We start from the raw sequence: 19,170 nt of genomic DNA on the forward strand, positions 1-19,170 counted from the left end.
GGGCTTTCTGCCTGCACACGCAGCTTTTCTGTGCAGTGGTGGTATTCAGGTGGTGGTATTTATTTGATATTTATTTCACTCTTTACTTAAGTAAAAGTAACAGTGCCACTTTATAAAAACACTCTATTACTTAACTTACTGAGGAAGTTAGAGTAAGTAGTTTGAAACTATTAACACCAAAATGTACTTTCCAAGTATCAAAAGTAAAAGTACTCATTTGGGAGCAGGGTGACCCTTGTCAGCAGTGGTGGAAAGTAACTTGGTACAGTACTGTACTTTGTACTCTGAACTTTACTCAAGTATTTTCATCTTAATTGTGTGTAACCTGTGTGTGTGTGTGTGTGTGTGTGTGTATAGATTCACTGTAGTTATTCTCAATACTCATCTATGCAATTCAAATGAAGCACAGTATGTACTGGACTTTCACTAACCGTGTACATAATATCACTAGGCACTATTGTATGTATTTATATACCTCTTTGTGTACTCTGCTTATTTTATGCATCCAGTCCACCATATTTAAGTAAATGTAAATGTTGAACTTTTTACTCCGCTCCATTTATGTATAGTTACTTTTCATATTGAGATTGAATTAATATTATCAGTTTATAAAATATGAAGCATTATTACATAGATGAAGGTGCCCAGTAGTACATAAAGCTAAGAGCTCCACCTTAGAATTATACATTAAAATACTGTTAACATATTAAAACATCATTAATAACGATGCAATAATATACAGTGACATAACACTGACAGGGGCCATTCTGCATAATGAGTACTTTTACTTTTCACAGTTTAAATATATTATGTTGCTAATACTTTTGTACTTTCAAGTAAATATTTGAATGCAGGTACTTGTATAGCATGGTATTGCAACTTTTACTTAAATTAATAATCGAAATACTTGTTAAACACTGCCTGCCCATGTTTTATTGTATAATATTTGATTATTATTTCTGATATTAATGTTGTTATAGCTGGTCGTTATAGCAGCTTTCAGATAAATGTTGTGGAGTAAGAAATGCAATATTTCCCCCTGAAGTGTAGTGGAGGGTAAATTAACAGAAAATGGAAATACTCAAGTAAAGTACAAGTACTTTACAATTGTACTTAAATACAATACATGAGTGAATCTAGTAAGTAATATTCCTCCTATTAACGCTGCATTTTGCATTGTTAGCTAAACACAGGGAGAAAATAATTGTCTAATGTAATTTAATGAGATAAAATGGGATGTGTTTTTTTTTAATCCCTTCAAGGAAACTCTGAGTTTACACACCCAACTTTAACTAAACCAGATAGAAATGTATGCACAAAATATGTAGTACTAAAAACAGCTTCACAGAAGCTGTTGTGTTTGTAAAATGATAGGGTGCTTTTATTCATTGTCTTTTCCTATGAGAGAAATTTTACTAATTATATATTTAAGATAAGAACACAGAGGTATTGTGGAGCATACCGTTAACCTTTAATGGTGATTGATTAGTAATAACACATTTTTTAATATTCATTTATCCACTGTACATGTTTTGTAGTAATAGCCAGAAGACTTATAATAAGTTGATAGCATAATAACATAGCAAATAATGTTAATGACAACATTTTGTAGACTTTTTTTCATTAGTACATCACAAACTCTTTGTTTTCTGATTCCTGCTCTTGAACTTCTGACGGACCACAGCGAGGGTGGTGAAGAAGTTTCCCATGAACAGAATAAGGAAGCAGAGACCGCACATCAAGACCTGGTGTCATATGGAACGTAAGAGAACAACAGTAAGTAAGTAAGTATGAGGATCAGGATCAGGGGGGGATGAAGTGTTCAGCAGTAATGTGGAGAACAAAAATTAAAATAGATACAAAAACTCCTTATAATATAACAACAGGCTGTCAGTAATATCTTTGATAAAATGTGAACACACTAGCGTACAGATAATAAGCCCTCTAGTGGTGTAAACATGCAATGTAAGAAGTATTAATGCTGCTGGAAGATGAATAGAAACAGTAAATCTTTTTTAAAAGCAGGAACAGGGTGAAATGATCAAACTTGGTGACTGTGTAAGCACTGACCTGCCATTCTTTACAGTCCGGACCCTGAGTCATTCTGAAGAGAGAGAGGCTATTGAAGAGCTGCCAGAACTACAAGACAAAACATGAGGACTTAAGGGTTCGTTTTGTTAAAAGGTTAAGCTGTTTTTCAGATCACCAAAAACCTAAACACTGACTCAAATCATGCTTAAATCAGTGGTGGAGGAAGTACTCAGATCCTTTACTTATGTAAAAGTACCAATACCACAATATTCCATTACAAGCTAAACTCCTGCAAAATCCCACTTAAGTAGAAATGCAGAAGTAAGGGTCAGTAAGGGAATGTGATCGCAAGTGGACACTATTTTTTAAAAGAGGCCACAAAACCAACCACTGGTTTATTCTTTAACAATGTGTTGTATGTTATAAATGTATAATTCATTGTTGATATAAAATCCTAATCTGAAAAGTAGCTAGTAGCTGTAGCTGTCAGGTAGATGTAATAGAGTAAGAAGTACAACATTTACCTCTGAATTATTGTACAATTATAAAGTTGCATAAAATGAAGTACAAGTAACTCAAAGATGTACTTAAGTAAGTGTACTTAGTTACCCTCCACCACTGGCCTAAGTACGCAGACTAATATTAAGTCTCTAATGACATCAGCATTTTTAAAATCAGCTTTTCTGTATCATCCAGTCTAAACCATGACAAAGCATGGTTTTTAATGCAAATTAAGCAGTAGTCAGAGGAAATTTCTCAAGTTCAGTTGCAAATCTTCTCAGTGTCACTCAGACTGTACTCACATGGCCAAAAAAGAGGAAGGGCAAAAGAAACGTCAGCCCTTTCCACATCCACGACTGAAATCCCTCTAAAAACAGAAAGCAGAGTTTAAATAGTTCTATTCACATCTGTTTGTTACAGCAGCGGCGATGAGGAGTCCGGGACGTGCCTGATGGTGCATGACTGGTTCTCAAAATTGTTGCTGAATATCTAATTATGATATGTCTGTTTGGGTCCTTGCCGTGTTAGAATGTATCTCACCCACGGTCAGATCCATGTTGTGTCTTTCTCCCAGAGCTCGTAGTCTGTACAGACACCCACTCTGATAATAGCACTGCAGACACTGAACAAAACCTGTATGTTCCAGATGAAAAAGAAACACTGATCAGGCTTTGGGGTGATTTAGATGATTTAGAAGTTTCAACCATAAATGTATCTCTCGTACTTTGATACAAGGAGTAGGCAAGGAACTGGTTCCTGAATATCTTGTACAAGTTCCCATCTGGCCTTTGGTAGTGAAAGGAAGGAACGTCATTATTACATAGGAACAATTGCAATATAATGGTTATATATAACAGTAACAAACAGAGGGACTCACCATGTCAGCATCACACCGGACAGAAACGCTGAGACGTAGTGATGAAAAACCCACCAGCCTTTGATTCTATGATGTGGGACACATTTTATTAGATATTTAGAGTGTATTTTCCACACTTTGTCAAAGTGACTTGCTTAAAGAAGAAGATTTGAATACTGACTAGTTTCTTTAATAATGTAAAAAGTCAGAGGTCAGAGAGCTAAGAATATGTTTTATTTATGAAAAATATGGTTATTGCATTTTTCATTATTTTGATGGAAGGGTGGTACAGAGCTGACCTGGAGCCGTTGGTGGTGAGGATACTTTCCCTGATGGTTAATGTACAATAGTACCACACCAGCAGGAAATTGAGGATTGCATCAAGAAATCTAAAGTCAGGGACATGAGAAGAAGTGCTGGATTTAGACTCACAGTTCATGCAGTGTCCGTGTAGCTGTGATGTGCGACATGCTGATGCTTACCTGTAGCTCACAAAGAAATAGCACATGAAGGAGGACAGCAGCAGGAGGACTGTGAGGTACAGCTTGAACTTCTCATATTCATCTTTATAGGCAAATCTGACAAGGACGTGACAAAAACGACAAGTATCAATGACATAGGCAGAAATTTATCGGCCAAGGAGATGTTTGATTTAGGGAAATAAGGGATCTTTTCAATATTAATTCAATGCATATTCAAAGAGGTACTGGCTGAAAATAAAAAGTGGACTTGATATTCAGGTTGTGTGTTCCCTTTTATGGTTACTGCTTACTTTGACTGCTTGCTGAGAAGAGTGACATTCACATTTCCAAGAACCAGACTGAGGTACAACCTGCGATATGAAACAATTATTCAACTTTATGCAAGGCAATACATGTAATGTATTTTAATCAGAGCAATGACATCAGCTTGTATTTGGGAGGCTTTTGATTAAATAGTCATCACCCATTTTTCTTGGGAAGGAAAGCTTCCATTTCGAAGAAAGCATTTGGTCGCGTATTTATTTTCTCTTTTATTTCATCCAAGGTCTTAGCGTCTTCTTCAGATGGTCCTGTGCTGCATCTGATGGATGATACGAGTGCATGAAATAGGTCTATGACACAGCATGACATGTTTGTGTGTGTGTGTGTGTGTGTGTGTGTCTGAATATGACCGGTGTGTGTTAACTTACTTTTTAACTAGCTGGGACACCTCTTTCAGTCTTTTGCGCTGACTGGAAATGGTGCAAGAGCACTTGTTTTGTAATTTGGACATTTCATCCAGTTTCTCTAAGTACTTTCTGTGTGTCTCCTGGGTGAGAAGAACACGGTGGTTACATTGATTACAAGAGGTTCTCCTGGACATTAAAAACATTTTATCACATGGTTTTAGTTACACAATAGCAAGGAAACGGTATGTAAAGCATGATTTGTACAACTGCTCTGATTTTGATCCATTTCTTACCTGAAGTTGTTGATACTCTTCTTCCAGACATTTCCACTCCTCCAGAACAACTGTTAGACCTTCAGGCATTTTGTAAATATTTCACTTTTTTACACACTACACTGGCAGCAAACTCAGACCCACTTAAAATAACCCAGTAAGGTTTTTTAATTGTTTAACCAACAAGAAATGACTTGCACAAAATGCTGTGTTGAAGTATTTCTCTCCAGGGTGTGTGTCACATCTCCATGGACGGTTTATTGCATGAAGTGAACTTTGACTAGTACAAATGTGCAAGATTTTGACATGGACATTGTTCTATGGAAATTCTCTGGTTATCACATTGATCAGTTATCACTCACAGAGATAAAAGGGATTGGTTATTGTTGACTATATTATGACTATATTATATACAATGCAAAGACTAGAAGTTGCCTTTGCCATGCTTCACCCAGCCGCCTTAGCTAGACGTAGCTTTTGTGCATCTCATATTTCATTATATTTTGGTCGTCGCTTACTCAGCTGGACATTAGCAACATCTGGTGGAGGAAAGGACAAAATCTGTTATCAACTCACTTTACCAAACAGACTTGTGTGTATGGAAGACCACAAGTGTCAAGGAAATAGTAAAAAATAAAATTAATACATTTGTTTACAAAGTAATGTATTAATCTATAAATAAATAAACTAAACAACAAAGTAATTGATATTTTAATGGACAATAGAATATAGACAGAGGAATTAAAAAATAATTTACAAATTAAATATTAATCCAATAAATAGTTTAAATAAAAAAAAACAACAACAACATAAAACAGTCCCTTTGTGCATAAATTAAAAATACATTGGGCTGTGTTCCCATGGAAATATGATACATACAGTAGGGTCAGCTCAGAAAAACAAAAGAGCTACATACACTGCAGAGCCGCTCTTTGCTGGTGGAGTGTCTCTGGTTAGGCAGAGTGGACAGGCTGGGTGTCTGCAGGGCGGGCTGCCACCAGACTGCCCCTCCACACACACCGAGCTTGGAAAAATGATAGACACAGCCAGGGTTACTTGGTTTTGGTGGCAGCAGGGTGGGTTTTGTTTTGAAAGCAGACCGGAGCGAGAACCTGAAAATTAAATTAAATTGAATTGAATCAACTAAGATAAATTAAATTGAATTAAATAAAATACATTTAATTTAATCAACTCAAATAAGATTAGATTGAATTGACTCAAAATGAATTAATTAATTTAAATAGTTTGATATGAAAATTCTATGTGTTCTTTTACATTGTAAAAATTGACAAATAAAGTGTTAAAGTGTTAACTGCACAATTTATCTTTGACTGTTGCTATACTTCTGCCTACCAGTTTAAGAAAAACAAACTGCAGTGATAATTATTTCAGTCGAAAACATACACCCCAAAAATTTGTAATTGAATGCCGCTTTTATTCTGAAATATGCGGGCAGAGGAACACAGGATGGCGCATGCGCATACAGCTGACGGCGGCCGGTGCTTGTCAGAGACAGCTGTGTGTTGCAAAGTTCACTGGAGCTGTAGAGGAGAGGCCACCCCAACAGTCCACCTTCATGCAAAGTAGCTTGCTGTATATATATATATATATTCCTGGACACTAACTAACTTATACTGGGACTACCTAGGTTAGTCAACACAAAAAAAAGAAAGAAAACCAAAAGAATTTGATGACAAAGGTAAGATTTCATCTCGCGACCCCAGCTCAGCTAACGTTAGCCTAATGTAGCTAGTACGCCATCGTCAGTAAACTGGTTAACGTTATTGCCATTTAACAGTTGTTGCAGCTGTATTGTCAGGGAGAAAGGGTGTCCTTAATGTTACTGATGTTTTATCGTCTGTAAATCCCTTGCTACGCTGAAAACAAAGCTGCTCAAACTGTCCCTCCGACAATGAATGAGAGACTGAGAGACAGTGCGACAATAAAAGCAGACACTCACAATCTTGAATGTTTTGAGCAACTGAAATGTGCTGTCTGTGAAGCTGCTGTCTTTCTCTCGCCTCTGACGGCAGGATTATTTGCTCTTTAGTGCTGTAACTGTGTGATATTAACTTTGATTGTGTTGTGTTTGTTTTGCAGCCGACTGGCAGGAGATGTGTGCTGCTGTTTATGTCCTGTCAACAGTAACGGGCTACGTGCTCACCTCTGCCCTGCTGCTGAAATGCCCGACTTTTTTGCACCGGAGGAAGCGAGAGACTTTTCACAGCAGGCACATTTCCCATCGTGGAGGTGAATCCAAAGTTTCTCACTGAATGTTGTAAACTTATTTGCGTACTTATTATTAAGATGATGAGCATCATTTCCGTCTTGAGCTGCAGGTTCACGTCTTGGCCCATGTAACTGTCAGTTGCTACAATTTTATGTCCCTTGTCTGAACAGAATATCTGAACAGTTGTGACATAGCTGTGATCATTATTAAGTGATGTGGAATTATGTTTTTGCTAACCAGATATTTTCTTGCTCTGACTCAAGTTATTTGGACTACTTTAAGTTCTCACTAAGAGCTAGTTAATCAGTTAAGTAAGTAAGAATAGGCCGACTGTTCAGTGTTTATCCACCTCTGGTCAGGCTGTCACCATTTCATCATTCATTCATTCAGATGTATTTGCATGGTTTTGGTTATATTGCAGTGTATTTGTTACTGTGCTTCCCTCAAACAGGCTCGTCATTGTTGTTTATTGTCTGATATGCTGCAATAGTTACTACAGGAAATTACTTTTTTTTTATTATTACAGTTAGTTGACCTTATTTTTCTAACAGTGAGGGCAATGTTCCAGCTGTGGGGCCCGCAGTCATGCAAAAGAAAACACTGTGTATCACGCTTAATGTTTACTTTTTTGTCATTGCAGGAGCAGGTGAAAACCTAGAAAACACCATGGCAGCTTTCAAGCAGTGAGTAGAAACCTTAGTCACAATGACAAACTTCCTTCTCTCACTTTTGCACGTTGATGTGTGAAACATAACTGGTGCTTGCACTTGTGATCGTGGGCAGTGTGTGTCATCTGAGCTTGGTTGTGATCAGTTTGTGACCACGGTCTGTTTATCCACACTGGAGCACACAGGCATCGATGCCTTTTATGTAACTGTTCATGTCAAAGCCTCAGATGATATACTGCTGCTGTTATTTCTGATTGATTGATAAATGCAGTGGGTGAAGTGAACTGCTTTATTTGTTTCATACCGTCACCGTTGATGACTGTGACCATCAGTGGTGAGATTGACGATCAATGGAGGCTCCCAGGTGTAGTGATAAATACAATATGTGTACTGTGTGTTGGTTCATGCAGCGCTGTGGAACTTGGCACAGACATGCTGGAGTTGGACTGCCACCTGACGAAAGATGAACAGGTAGTGGTTTCACACGATGCCAACTTGCGGAGGTCCACTGGCATCAACGCTTACATCTCCGACACGACCTACACTGTGAGTTACTGCAATATCTCCTTGGTCATTCCATTCCTATAACACTGAATGCAAACATAACTTTTGGTCCTTAACAAGAAAACTTTACCTTTTATCATATAAAAGACACAGAGGTCACGAGGTCCACAAATATCTAAAAGCTCAACTCAGACAAGTTACATGTTGTGTTTGTGTATAGACGTGTGTAAATGAGGTAGCAGCATTGATGGATCATGTGCTTTGATCAGCTGAGGTCCATACCAAGTCACCTGATATGTCACATGATGAACTTTTGCCAGATTAAAAAAGATCCACTCCAGTAGAAATTCTTGGCAAGTCGGTGGATTAATTGTTGCTCACTCAGGATTCCTGCTGCACATCTTTGATGGCCGACACTTTAAAATGGATAATGAAACGAATATCGTTGTTTTCCTGAGAAGCCTTTCAAAGTTCAGCTCCAGTACTTACAAATGATGCTGATAAATGCCACGAAACAATTTGATAAACACCCTCCGTCACCCTCCTCTCGCTGCCTCTGACCTAATCTTCCTCTGACTATCGGCTGTATTTTGTGTCTGTTAACCGCTGAGTGCTGTGTGCTCTTTGCAGGAGCTCCCTCCGTACCTCTGCAAGCTGGGTGTCACTTTTCAGAGGGGTGAGCATCACATACCCATGACTGATGTAATTACCAACATACAGATGCATATCAGCAACATCCTATGTATTTAGTTGACTTTTGACAGATAATATATTGTAGTTTACAAGCTGTTGGCAAGGCAGCCACAGTTTAAATGATTAATACACTTGGGCCACTGTCCACCCGCCCGCCGTGAAGCTGACTGTGATTTCATCCTGTCCTTGTCTGTCTGTCAGAGTGTTTCTGCGAGGGGGGAGAGGACAAACGCATCCCTCTCCTCAGGGACATTTTTGATGCATTTCCTAACACCCCTGTCAACATTGACATCAAGGTCAACAACGACACGCTCATCAAGAAGGTGTGTCTGTGTGTGTCTCCTCCTGTTTGTTTCTCTTGGTAGTTTAACCCTCCTATAAAACAACATCTTCTCTCCCTTTCTTTAATCAGTTAACTACTTAACAGACTTTGTGCTCCTCAGTGTGTCTGATTCATGCTTCACACCTGTGTACCATATATTATATGTGAGTTTCTGTAATAATGTCTCTTTCATCCTTGCAGGTCTCTGAGCTGGTCATTAAGTACGACAGAGAGCATCTGACTGTCTGGGGCAACGCCAGCAACCAGGTTGTAAAGAAGTGTTACAAAGAGGTACAGTTACATGAAATGTGAAGCTCAGTTTACCTTCAGTCTAGTCAATAATGATATTGAAAGACCCAGATACCCCAGATGCAGACTGTGTCATCACTTATCTCTAGAAGTTACTGAATTTATGGGAGTTGACCCTAAATTCAGGTTGTGTGTTTGTGTTTTGTAGAACCCTCGTATTCCCGTACTGTTCAGCCTTCCAAGAGTACTGCAGCTGTTAGGCCTCTTCTACACCGGCCTTCTGCCCTTTGTTCCCCTCAAGGAGCAGTTTCTGGAGATCCCCATGCCCTCTATTATCACCAAGTAGGTACACATAAAAATATGAACATTTCCAGAATGGGACTCAAGCCCATAAACAGCCTATATATGACGGAGTGTAACAGGGTTCATGAACAGGAACAAAGCTACAGTTTAGTTGACAGTGTTTCAGAATAAGAAAAGACTTAACTTGACATTGTCGACATGTTTTAGCTGCTGCTGATTAATCGGATGAAGAAAGTCTCTCAATGCTACAATTTGATCTCTGTTTGTAGTTAAAAAAACTTAAATGGTGAAACCTTGTTCGATAGAGTGAACAAGTTGTTGAATTGAGCTTAAAGGTTCATTATCAACCTTGAAAATAGTAGTTTTACCAAAACAAAACTTTTTAAATAGCGCAAGGTCTGTTTACTGGGACATTTCGTGACCTTTCAGCCACATCTTATGGCCTTCATCAGACACCAGGGACAAACCTTGAACAGAGAGCGGGGCGTCACCACTTTGTTCACTGGTCGACAGTGTTTACAGCGTGTCCTTTCTGGGCCACAAAGCTGTTTGAAAGATGATCTCACTCACTAATTAAGTCATCAAAAGGAACACTCACACCCCTCGCCTGGAGAGAGTGTGTTAGTGGATCGTAAGGATCAAGGTCAGGGAGCAGATTATACGTGCCGAACATTCATTAAGGATTAAGTGATTGCCTTTATTACACTTCTATTAAGGCCACCACAGTGTTTGTGTTGCATTGAATAGTTGCTTAATACAAATTCCCCCCCTCAAACACCTGCACGTGTCATCAATCTGTTGTGTTTAATGTGCCCGAAAAGTTATTATGTGATTGTGATTGACAAATGTTGCTGTTGTGTACATTTTCTCCCAGCCCGTTTCATTTACGCCTACTTTCATTAATGATTTCCTTTCAGAGCAGCTGCAGCTGACTATAATCATGTTGCACTTCCAACAACCTGTAAAGTGAAAGAGCAGTGATTGATTATATTTGTTATTTCCTTCCACCTACCACATCTGAGCTTTCACTCGAACACTTTTTTTTAACTTTTCTGAATGATTTTGCAGACTTAAGGATCCTAGCAGATTAAGTAGGAGTCAGCGATTCATCACCTGGCTGGCAGACACGTGAGTCACTAATTTATCTGAATATTTGTTTTATTAAGTCCCTCTGTCCTTTTAATGTCAAAGTGGCCGAATCTGTTTGTAACTCACTGTTTTAAACTTCTATACCTGTACAGCTGGGATTAACTTGTATTTTTATGTATTTCTCTCTGTTGAGCACTTGGTGTTTTTGAGAAGTGCTGATTCTTTGCCTCATTACAAAAAAATACACACATACATTACTGTGTGACTATGATTGATGCAAAACCTTTACATTTGTGCAACTAAACATCTCTCTAGCTTTGCTGTACTTGCAGCTTCCTGCTGATGAGTATTTGTTTTTATCTTGCAGTTTGCTGATGAGGAAAGCTCTGTTTGAGCATCTAACTGCCAGGGGAATACAGGTAAAGTTGTAGTATTAGCTATAGTAGTCCTCACGAATGAGAAAAACCTATATATACGAATGATTGAATACGTAGTGGATGCAGACTAAATGCACGTTGTGTAGGAATAATAATGACCAGTGGCCACTTCCCTATTAAGTCAATTTATCAAAGTGTTTCTTTCATTTTCCCTCCAAACCTATTTGCTTACATTACAGGGAGCTTCTTCATATAGCAGTGTATTCAATGTTGACATGAGCACAGTTAAGACATATGCAGAATTGTGTCAAGGTTAAGTCACTTTATCTGTGTTATCTTTACTTCCAAGAAGAACATAGTATAAAATATCAATACTGAGCCCGCCTGCGTGCCGAGAGCTGCTTGTTGTTGTGCTGTAGTTACTGGGAAATGTCCAAAGTTTCCTACAAGTTCAAAAATAGGCGCATCTGGTTTCAGGTGTACATTTGGGTGTTGAATGACGAGGAGGACTTCAAGAGGGCGTTTGACTTGGGAGCCACAGGAGTTATGACAGATTTTCCCACCAGGCTTAAAGACTTCATGGACAGGAATGGCATTTCTAAGCCCCAGTGACCTGCCAAAATCTACCTCACCCCCGCCCCCCCCATCCATCAACCTGAGTGACCTGCCAAACCAGGCCCCCCACACACACCCACTTTTACTGCATGCATTCCAGCAGGGCTCCTCTCACACTGTGTTACACAGTCAGTAGGGATCTCCGTCATGTTCCTGCACTGGTTTGAAGAACCAGTTGTTGTCCTGGTAAATATCCTTAAAGGACACATATATAATATTATCTCCTTTGAGTTGTGTTCTTTGCAGGTCCTTTGTCCCCTCACTGCCCACCACGCTCGACACCAGCGTACGTACACACACAACCACGTGAGATTTCTTTCAGTATCACACAGCTATTTAAAAGCACACAATCTTTTGAAGTATAACCTATCAAATAAAAATATAGTATTTGCAAGTCTTATCAGTCTTGAATTTCATAATAGATTCATGGCTTTTGACTTGAAAATATGTGTTAAATTAAATTTAATGCCTTCAAGTAAATGACAGTTTGCAGTATTACTGCATTATGGTTTGTATTGTGCTATTCAAAACATCATCAGATGTAGCTTGATGTTGTAACGTCATGTTAATTCACCAGGAGCTTTACAATGTTTCGAGGTCCGATTGATTTCTTTTTTACAATCTGACCGTCTGACTTAGCACCTGCAATAATATACTAATCTAAGCAGTTGTGAGATGTTTTTATACGTGCCAGATGCAGTGTGTGCCACTTGTCATAAATAACAGGGTGCAGACACAAGTCCTCGGCTGCATTTGATTTTAAAATGAGCAGCGTGAGTACTGAGGTGGGCGGTGACACTGCCCCATATTTACAACTCAAAGTCACACTCGGTTGAACTGTGGACTGTTCTGTAAAACACACTGTTTTTATATGTTGTTTTTTAGAGACCATGGGTTTTATGTTTACGTGTAGTTGCTTGGTCTCTAGATTTTGACTGAGGCATCGTTTGTCCATTAATTAATCTGAAAGAGGAATTTTGCACAAAACAAGGAATGAGTCGTACCTTTTCTCACCTGCGATGATGTGATCGTAAAACACCTTTTTAATGCGCGGGCTTTAAAGTGTATTGGCAATACAGCAGAAGCACTGATACGTGTTGATTGATTGCTTCATTGCAGTCACTTGAAATTGAAATGTATTAAAGACCGGTTTTCTTGCAGTCCCTCACTGTGTGTGTCACAGTTTGAAAGTGCAAAGATCATTAGGATTATCATACCACTGACGCTCTCTAATCTAAACTTGTGACCACACAGTAAGGGTCAGTAATGAATGTAGTATCGGTCGAATGTATTGTATGTTGTTCGGTATTTTACAGTCAAAACAGTATTGCTGTTTTATTGTCTGTAGTTTGTTATTGGGCATTTTGTATTAGCACTTTCACTGGGTGGCTTTCATGCGTGAAATCTGCACAAGTGTTTGATGACTGATATTTTACATTGTTTTGAGAACACCTGTACATCCAAAATCATTATTCTTTGAGAGAAAGGCTTGTGATTTACCAATCATTTTACAGATCTCACATCAATGAGTATACTCTAGAATACTTTGATTACGTTTCTTGTGGTGTACTGAGTGTACATTTGTTTTGCATGCTTAAATTAGTATTTGTTAAGCTGTTGTGTTTGATTCTGTTTCTGAAGTTTGTGGGACCTGGCTGCTTAGGCCTATCAAAATGCCTTATCCCACGTGGAGTATGTTATTTGATTTGCTGAGATATAATTGAAAAGTGTTTTGTTTTTTTTGCCAATATCAATAAAAACTAAAAATATTGTTATATAACCGGTGTGTATAACGTAATTTTTGACCACTATGGACAACAAATATCTACTAATTTCGATGGATAAATATCCGGTAAATACCTAAAAACTGCCAGGAGGTGGCGCTGTAGACCGCAGAGATTTAACAAGTATTCCCTGTAGCGGAAAAGTTAGTGATGCTGGACATGTGTTGTTACACAAAAACCGCAGACACTGACATTTTGTTTCTACTCACTTTTATAAGAACCGGTGAGGTCCATCGGCTCATCCTGTATTCATGTTCTTTCACAAAACTACATTCACAGGTAGCTAGTAGCGTTCGTTCAAGAAAATTCAGTTAAAAAATGTGAGATTCCAGCGAGATTATTGGTCTCTCACTTCTGTCCTCGACCAATAAACTCAGTGTTGCTATGCTTTATCAGTTCGCTGATTGGCTGGTACGGCTGTCATTTATTCATCAAATCAACGGCCAATGTGATTCTTATTTGCCAAAGAGCCTCAGCCGTCAAGATAGTTCACGTCCCCCAGGAGTTCCGCTTATTACCTGTCGTGCCAACGGAGTTTTTGCCACTACGTTACCCCATGAAGAGAAGCGGTAAAGTAGTAACGTACTAAAGTTAGCTGTTCCAACCGCTGTTGAATTGTATGAAAGCACAGTGTTGTTGTGATGGTAAGTAACCGCAGGAAAAGTGGACTATTCCTTATATGATAGTAACTGTCTTGTTTAGCTAGCTTCTATGTAATGTCACAGCTTGTAAAGAAAAACTGAACACGGCACAACCTAGCCTTAGCTAATAGAAACAACATACTGGCCAACGAATCATACAGAATGTGTTCATTTAAAACAACCGATAAATGCAACAAATTGTCATGTCAAACATCCGTCACTAAAATCATACTGAGCATGCGCGACACGGTGATTTGACAATATTAGCTAGTATGTCAACGTATTACAACAATATGAGTAATTGACGCTCCAAATTGCGCTGCAAAACGTCTAAACAAAACATAAAAAACGGATCCCGTCCTGTTCAATAAAAGAAGATAACGGTTTTTTGCGAACACGGAAGTAGATGGGAGTGAACCCTCTTGCTCCGGCTGGGTGTTTCGTCACTCTCTCTCTGCCTCCTCTAAACTCTGCTGGGTATCATTGCGCGTCAAAACATTGCGTCTCTGCAGGACTTACCAGAGCCAGAGAGAAGAGGAAATTTGCCTGGGAAAGAATGCGAAAGGGGGTTTAGGATTGGCACTGCCACGAGGAAAACGAGGAGGTGCGACATTTTCTAGGCTACGTGGAGATCCGCTTTTTCTTCCCTTCAAAGGTAAAATGATTTCCTCTGCGTTATTTTTCAATGTGGTGCATTTGCTGTCACGCACTCTTTTCATATCGCTCTACGAAGCTTATTTCTGCGTCGATGTAGTCATGTACAGCTTATCCAATACTTTTTAACGGAAACGAACTTTTAACATAGACTGCAGGTACACATATTACAATAATAAGACAAGTTCATGGTTTTGTATCCTGCCAACATGCGTTACATGAATGTCATAAGTGTTTTTCATGCCTGGACTGGTGCCGTCTTCGTGGATGGGATGCTGAGGTCTACTCTGCAGTGGAGCCACAGTATCTAGTGGTTATTATTATGACACATGCTGTTTGTGGTAGCAGTCCCGCACGTATGCGCCATCATCCCCGTGCGCGCGCTTGGTCGTGGTGGTGCACGTCAGTGGTGATCAATGCGGGTTATCATGGTAGGCGCTCATGTGATCATAAACTCTGACGACAATCACCTGATTCTCATCGATCTGCCAAAGTCATCGCAGATGTTAAAGCTTTTTAGACTGGGTGGCGTGCGTGTGCGCGCGCGTGCGTGCATATGTGTATGTGTTTTGAGCTGAGGCATCCCCACCATCTGTGCTCCGTTTGGTGGCTGAAGTTCTGCCCCAGATGAAGTGCGCCACTGCCTGTGACCTGATTCATGCCAATAATCCCACACACACAATGTAAACATTCACGTTTTTGTGTATTTATTGATGTCCATCCCATACAAGTCAATGGCAGTTAGGCAAGCAAGTGGAAATGCTGCATTTACCCCCCCCCCCGAAAAAAATCTTAATAAAGTCCACGTGAGTCCATATAAACAGTTGAAGAACAGACACTTTTATCAAGTCACAACCTTTGCACTCTTTGCGATCTATTTTCATTGCATGCAGATAGGTATTGATCATGTGGAGGGTTCGATACTCGGGGATCGAAGATGGGAGTTACAGAGTTGCAGGCCTTGAAAGGTGATCCTTCACAGACAGGACTTGTATACATAAACAAAAGTTGTGTATGTGTTTCACAGACCCTTAGTCACATCACCCACTTTGTTTTTTGTCACTTTTTCATGACACTACTCAATGTTTATCATCTGAGAGCCATACACAGAAATGTAGTAGAAATTGTATGTGAATATGAATTAGGAAAATATAAGTTATAATCACAATGAAGAAACAAGACACTGAACATTTAAAGAGTGTTTCCTTCAGGCCTTTTTACTAAAGCTCTGTAAGGAAATACACAAGTGTAAGTGTCAAAAGCACCTGAAAACAAGCTGCCTTCCTCTCCATAGAGGACAAAACACAGACAGACAGAAGACGATTAGAAGTGAGTACAGATATAACATAGCAACAGTAACCAGACACACACACCTGGGATGCAGGAGCATCGCTTCATCAGTGAGATTTGATATGGGGGGAGAGGAGAGAGGACTTTTTTTCTCCTCTAGTCAGTGATGTCATGCTGCTGTATGCTGTTTAAGACTGAATGGAGAACAGGATGAAAGTACATGAAGTACAGAAATCGCGTCAGTGCAGCTCGTGGGCAGTAGAGGACACACAGCTCATCCAACGCTGAAGGGACACACACTGCTTCTTCCCTCTTTCTTTCTCTGCTCATTTACTCCCCATCCCCGTCTGACTGTCATCGCCTCCCCTCTGTCTTTCTCCTGCTCGCGATCATTGTCAGAAACAGCATCAGCAGCGGCAGCATCAGTGCGTTACATAACAAAGGTTTTTTTGTTGGGATACAAGGGCCCTTTTGGCTGTTGAGACTCGTGGCACGTAGCCCTTTGTGATGACACCCAGAAATGACCAGAATGGACAGCTCGGTGACCTCAAACAACCCGTGGCAGAGCTGATGAATAGACAGAGTGACAGCAGAAAAAAAATAAATATACAAACAGGCTGAGAGGCATAGAGACAGACAGAGAGAAGACACATGCAGGCTGACTGAAAGATGAAATAAAAGATGGACAAACACCAAAGACACACATACACACTGAGGTTACGCAGATCGTCTTCATCCTAATGTGTCAGCTTTGATAACGTTTTCAGTGTTGATCGCTGGCATCAGCTCCTCTAGTCATCTGATCATTTATGCAATTTGTTATTCTGTCAAAGAGGGTTGTTTTTTTTGTTTTTTGTTTAGTGCAAAGCAGCCCAGATACACGTCAGCATCCTCGTTCCCACTAACAATGTCGCCTTGCAAAATGATTTTCAAGCATGTCCACCCACCGAGATGAGTGTTGTCCTGTTCTTGGAAACTCACTGTTATAAAATGTCAAACATCATCACAGTACAGCCCAGACAAGAACAGGACATTTTAATCTGTTCAATGTGGCACTAAAAGCCTGTACCTGCTTTCTCTTTAACATGTCTTGTACTTCATGTTCGGTGGCCTTCTTACTTATTTTATTTATTACGCTTTTCTACATTGTGAGTCAGTCACTAGAAAATGTGAATGAAATAAACCAAAATAAGCTTTTGATTATGTTACAATGTAGGCCGTAGAAATATCATGGCCCAATCAGTCTGCTGTATCAAAGCCATAACAAACACGTAACATTATTTTCATCATCAATTCACTTGCAGATTATTTTGTCTGTTAATCGATTAGTAGTGGTCTATAAAATGTCAGAAACGAGCGTCCACATGCTTGTCAGAGTCTTAAAATGTCCAAAATATCCCAAGAGATTCAGTTTACAATCATAATAAAACAGCAAATCTTCATAACTCAGGCGGAGGAACTAATGATTGGCAATTTCAGACATGCACTGGCACTCTGTTGTTGTGGCTGTAATGAAGTGACTTTTCAGAGAGAACTCCACATGGATTATGGTTGACCCGTGAGAAGATGTGTAACATGTGCAATACTATAATCCAGCACTGCGGTTGAATGTCTGTCCATTAAGGGCACGTTAGTATCATGATGCACCACGCGCCAGTCAGCTGTCACACCATCCCACAGCTGATAGTTTGAGTAAACATCTGGCCTGTCAGCTGTGATGGACAGGTTGTCGTCTACACATCACGTTTACATTTCAGACATTTCAGCCGGTACTTTTATCCTGAGTGACTTGTTGGAAACGAAGACTTGGAAGAAGACGCTTAAATTTAATGTAATTAAATTTGAAGCTTAAGTTTGAAGCTTACATTCCTAGATTACCTACAGTGCCTCAGACTAATTACTGAGTTGTAATCAGGCAGCTTTGTGCGAATTTAAGAGGTTTTCTTGATTCATTAATTGTTGAATCAAATATGTTCAAATTACTATTGTAGAGGACTTAGACAATTAGCAAATATTCAGATTTTAAAAGCTGGGGTTAGTAAAAATTTGGCATTTGAGCTTAAAAAAATGATTTAAACAATTATCAAAATAGTTGCAGATATATTTTTCCGTCGATTGACTAATAGATGAATCAGCTCTAAATTCCACAGCAGCCAAATATCTAATAAATACATGAGTCAAGAGGCAAACGTCTCTAATTAGAGAAGTAAATTGTACTTGTGTCAGTTCTGAATGGCACAACAAATCTCTGGATGCTACATAAACTTCTTCCTTGTCCTCAGTCCTGAAATGACCGAGAGGATAAAACACGCTTTGGGTTAAACATCAGTCTGTGTGTGTGTGTGTGTGTGTGTCAGGGGTCAACTCTGACAACTGTACTGAGCGTGTCTTTGTGCCCCGATCCCACGCCGCTGGCACCGAGTCAGAGGAGAGAAAACAAGGGCACGTCTCACTGCCTTATTTATTTATATCTTCTGGTCCTTCCCATCAGCACTGAAGCCTTTATCAGCCTCCGTCCGACACTAAAAACAATCATATTGCAGAGCAGTAAAGTAAAGAGGCCTCTCTCTTTCTCTCGCTCTGTTGTTTGTCCTGAACTCACAGAGGCCTTCTGCTCCCATTCAGTATTTTATTAGTTTTTCCAGATGGTTCAGTAAAGACAGACAGGAAGGAGAGGAGACAGAATGGGACAGGATTATTTGATGGTGATGAAACAACTCATGAAGACCAAGTTAGTTAAGTTATTACAGAGTCTCACAGTCATAGTCCTGTAAACTAGAAATCATTGGTTTTATTTAGTTAGAAAGGCCACATTTCATATTTTACCGTGAAAGAATAATAGTTGAAAAACGCAGGTAGACAATAAAAGTTGCATTTACTTTAGTGAAGTTTCAACAACTTTAGGAAAAGTAGTCCTGGGGAATAAAACTAGATTAAATGT

General features: G+C 39.4%; 2 protein-coding genes across 2 annotated transcripts; one reads left to right on the forward strand and one right to left on the reverse strand.

Moving 5' to 3' along the window:
* Nucleotides 1-1,631: 1,631 nt before the first annotated feature.
* LOC139284932 (ion channel TACAN-like) lies at nt 1,632-4,900 on the reverse strand. Its single transcript, XM_070905305.1, has 12 exons — nt 4,832-4,900; nt 4,560-4,678; nt 4,334-4,450; nt 4,161-4,220; nt 3,871-3,966; nt 3,688-3,777; nt 3,410-3,475; nt 3,257-3,318; nt 3,073-3,165; nt 2,835-2,899; nt 2,071-2,139; nt 1,632-1,745 (listed from the first exon to the last, which is right to left on the reverse strand). Exons 1-12 carry the CDS (start codon nt 4,898-4,900, stop codon nt 1,632-1,634), a joined length of 1,020 nt encoding a protein of 339 aa, XP_070761406.1.
* A 2,024-nt stretch (nt 4,901-6,924) lies between these two features.
* gdpd1 (glycerophosphodiester phosphodiesterase domain containing 1) lies at nt 6,925-11,857 on the forward strand. The gene is made up of 10 exons (XM_070906360.1): nt 6,925-7,060; nt 7,681-7,723; nt 8,119-8,254; nt 8,843-8,888; nt 9,107-9,228; nt 9,429-9,518; nt 9,685-9,818; nt 10,848-10,907; nt 11,236-11,287; nt 11,723-11,857. Exons 1-10 carry the CDS (start codon nt 6,925-6,927, stop codon nt 11,855-11,857), a joined length of 954 nt encoding a protein of 317 aa, XP_070762461.1.
* The last annotated feature ends 7,313 nt before the right edge of the window (nt 11,858-19,170 follow it).

The sequence above is a fragment of the Enoplosus armatus genome, chromosome 5 (genome assembly GCF_043641665.1).
Source record: "Enoplosus armatus isolate fEnoArm2 chromosome 5, fEnoArm2.hap1, whole genome shotgun sequence".
NCBI classification, from domain to species: Eukaryota; Metazoa; Chordata; class Actinopteri; order Centrarchiformes; family Enoplosidae; genus Enoplosus; species Enoplosus armatus.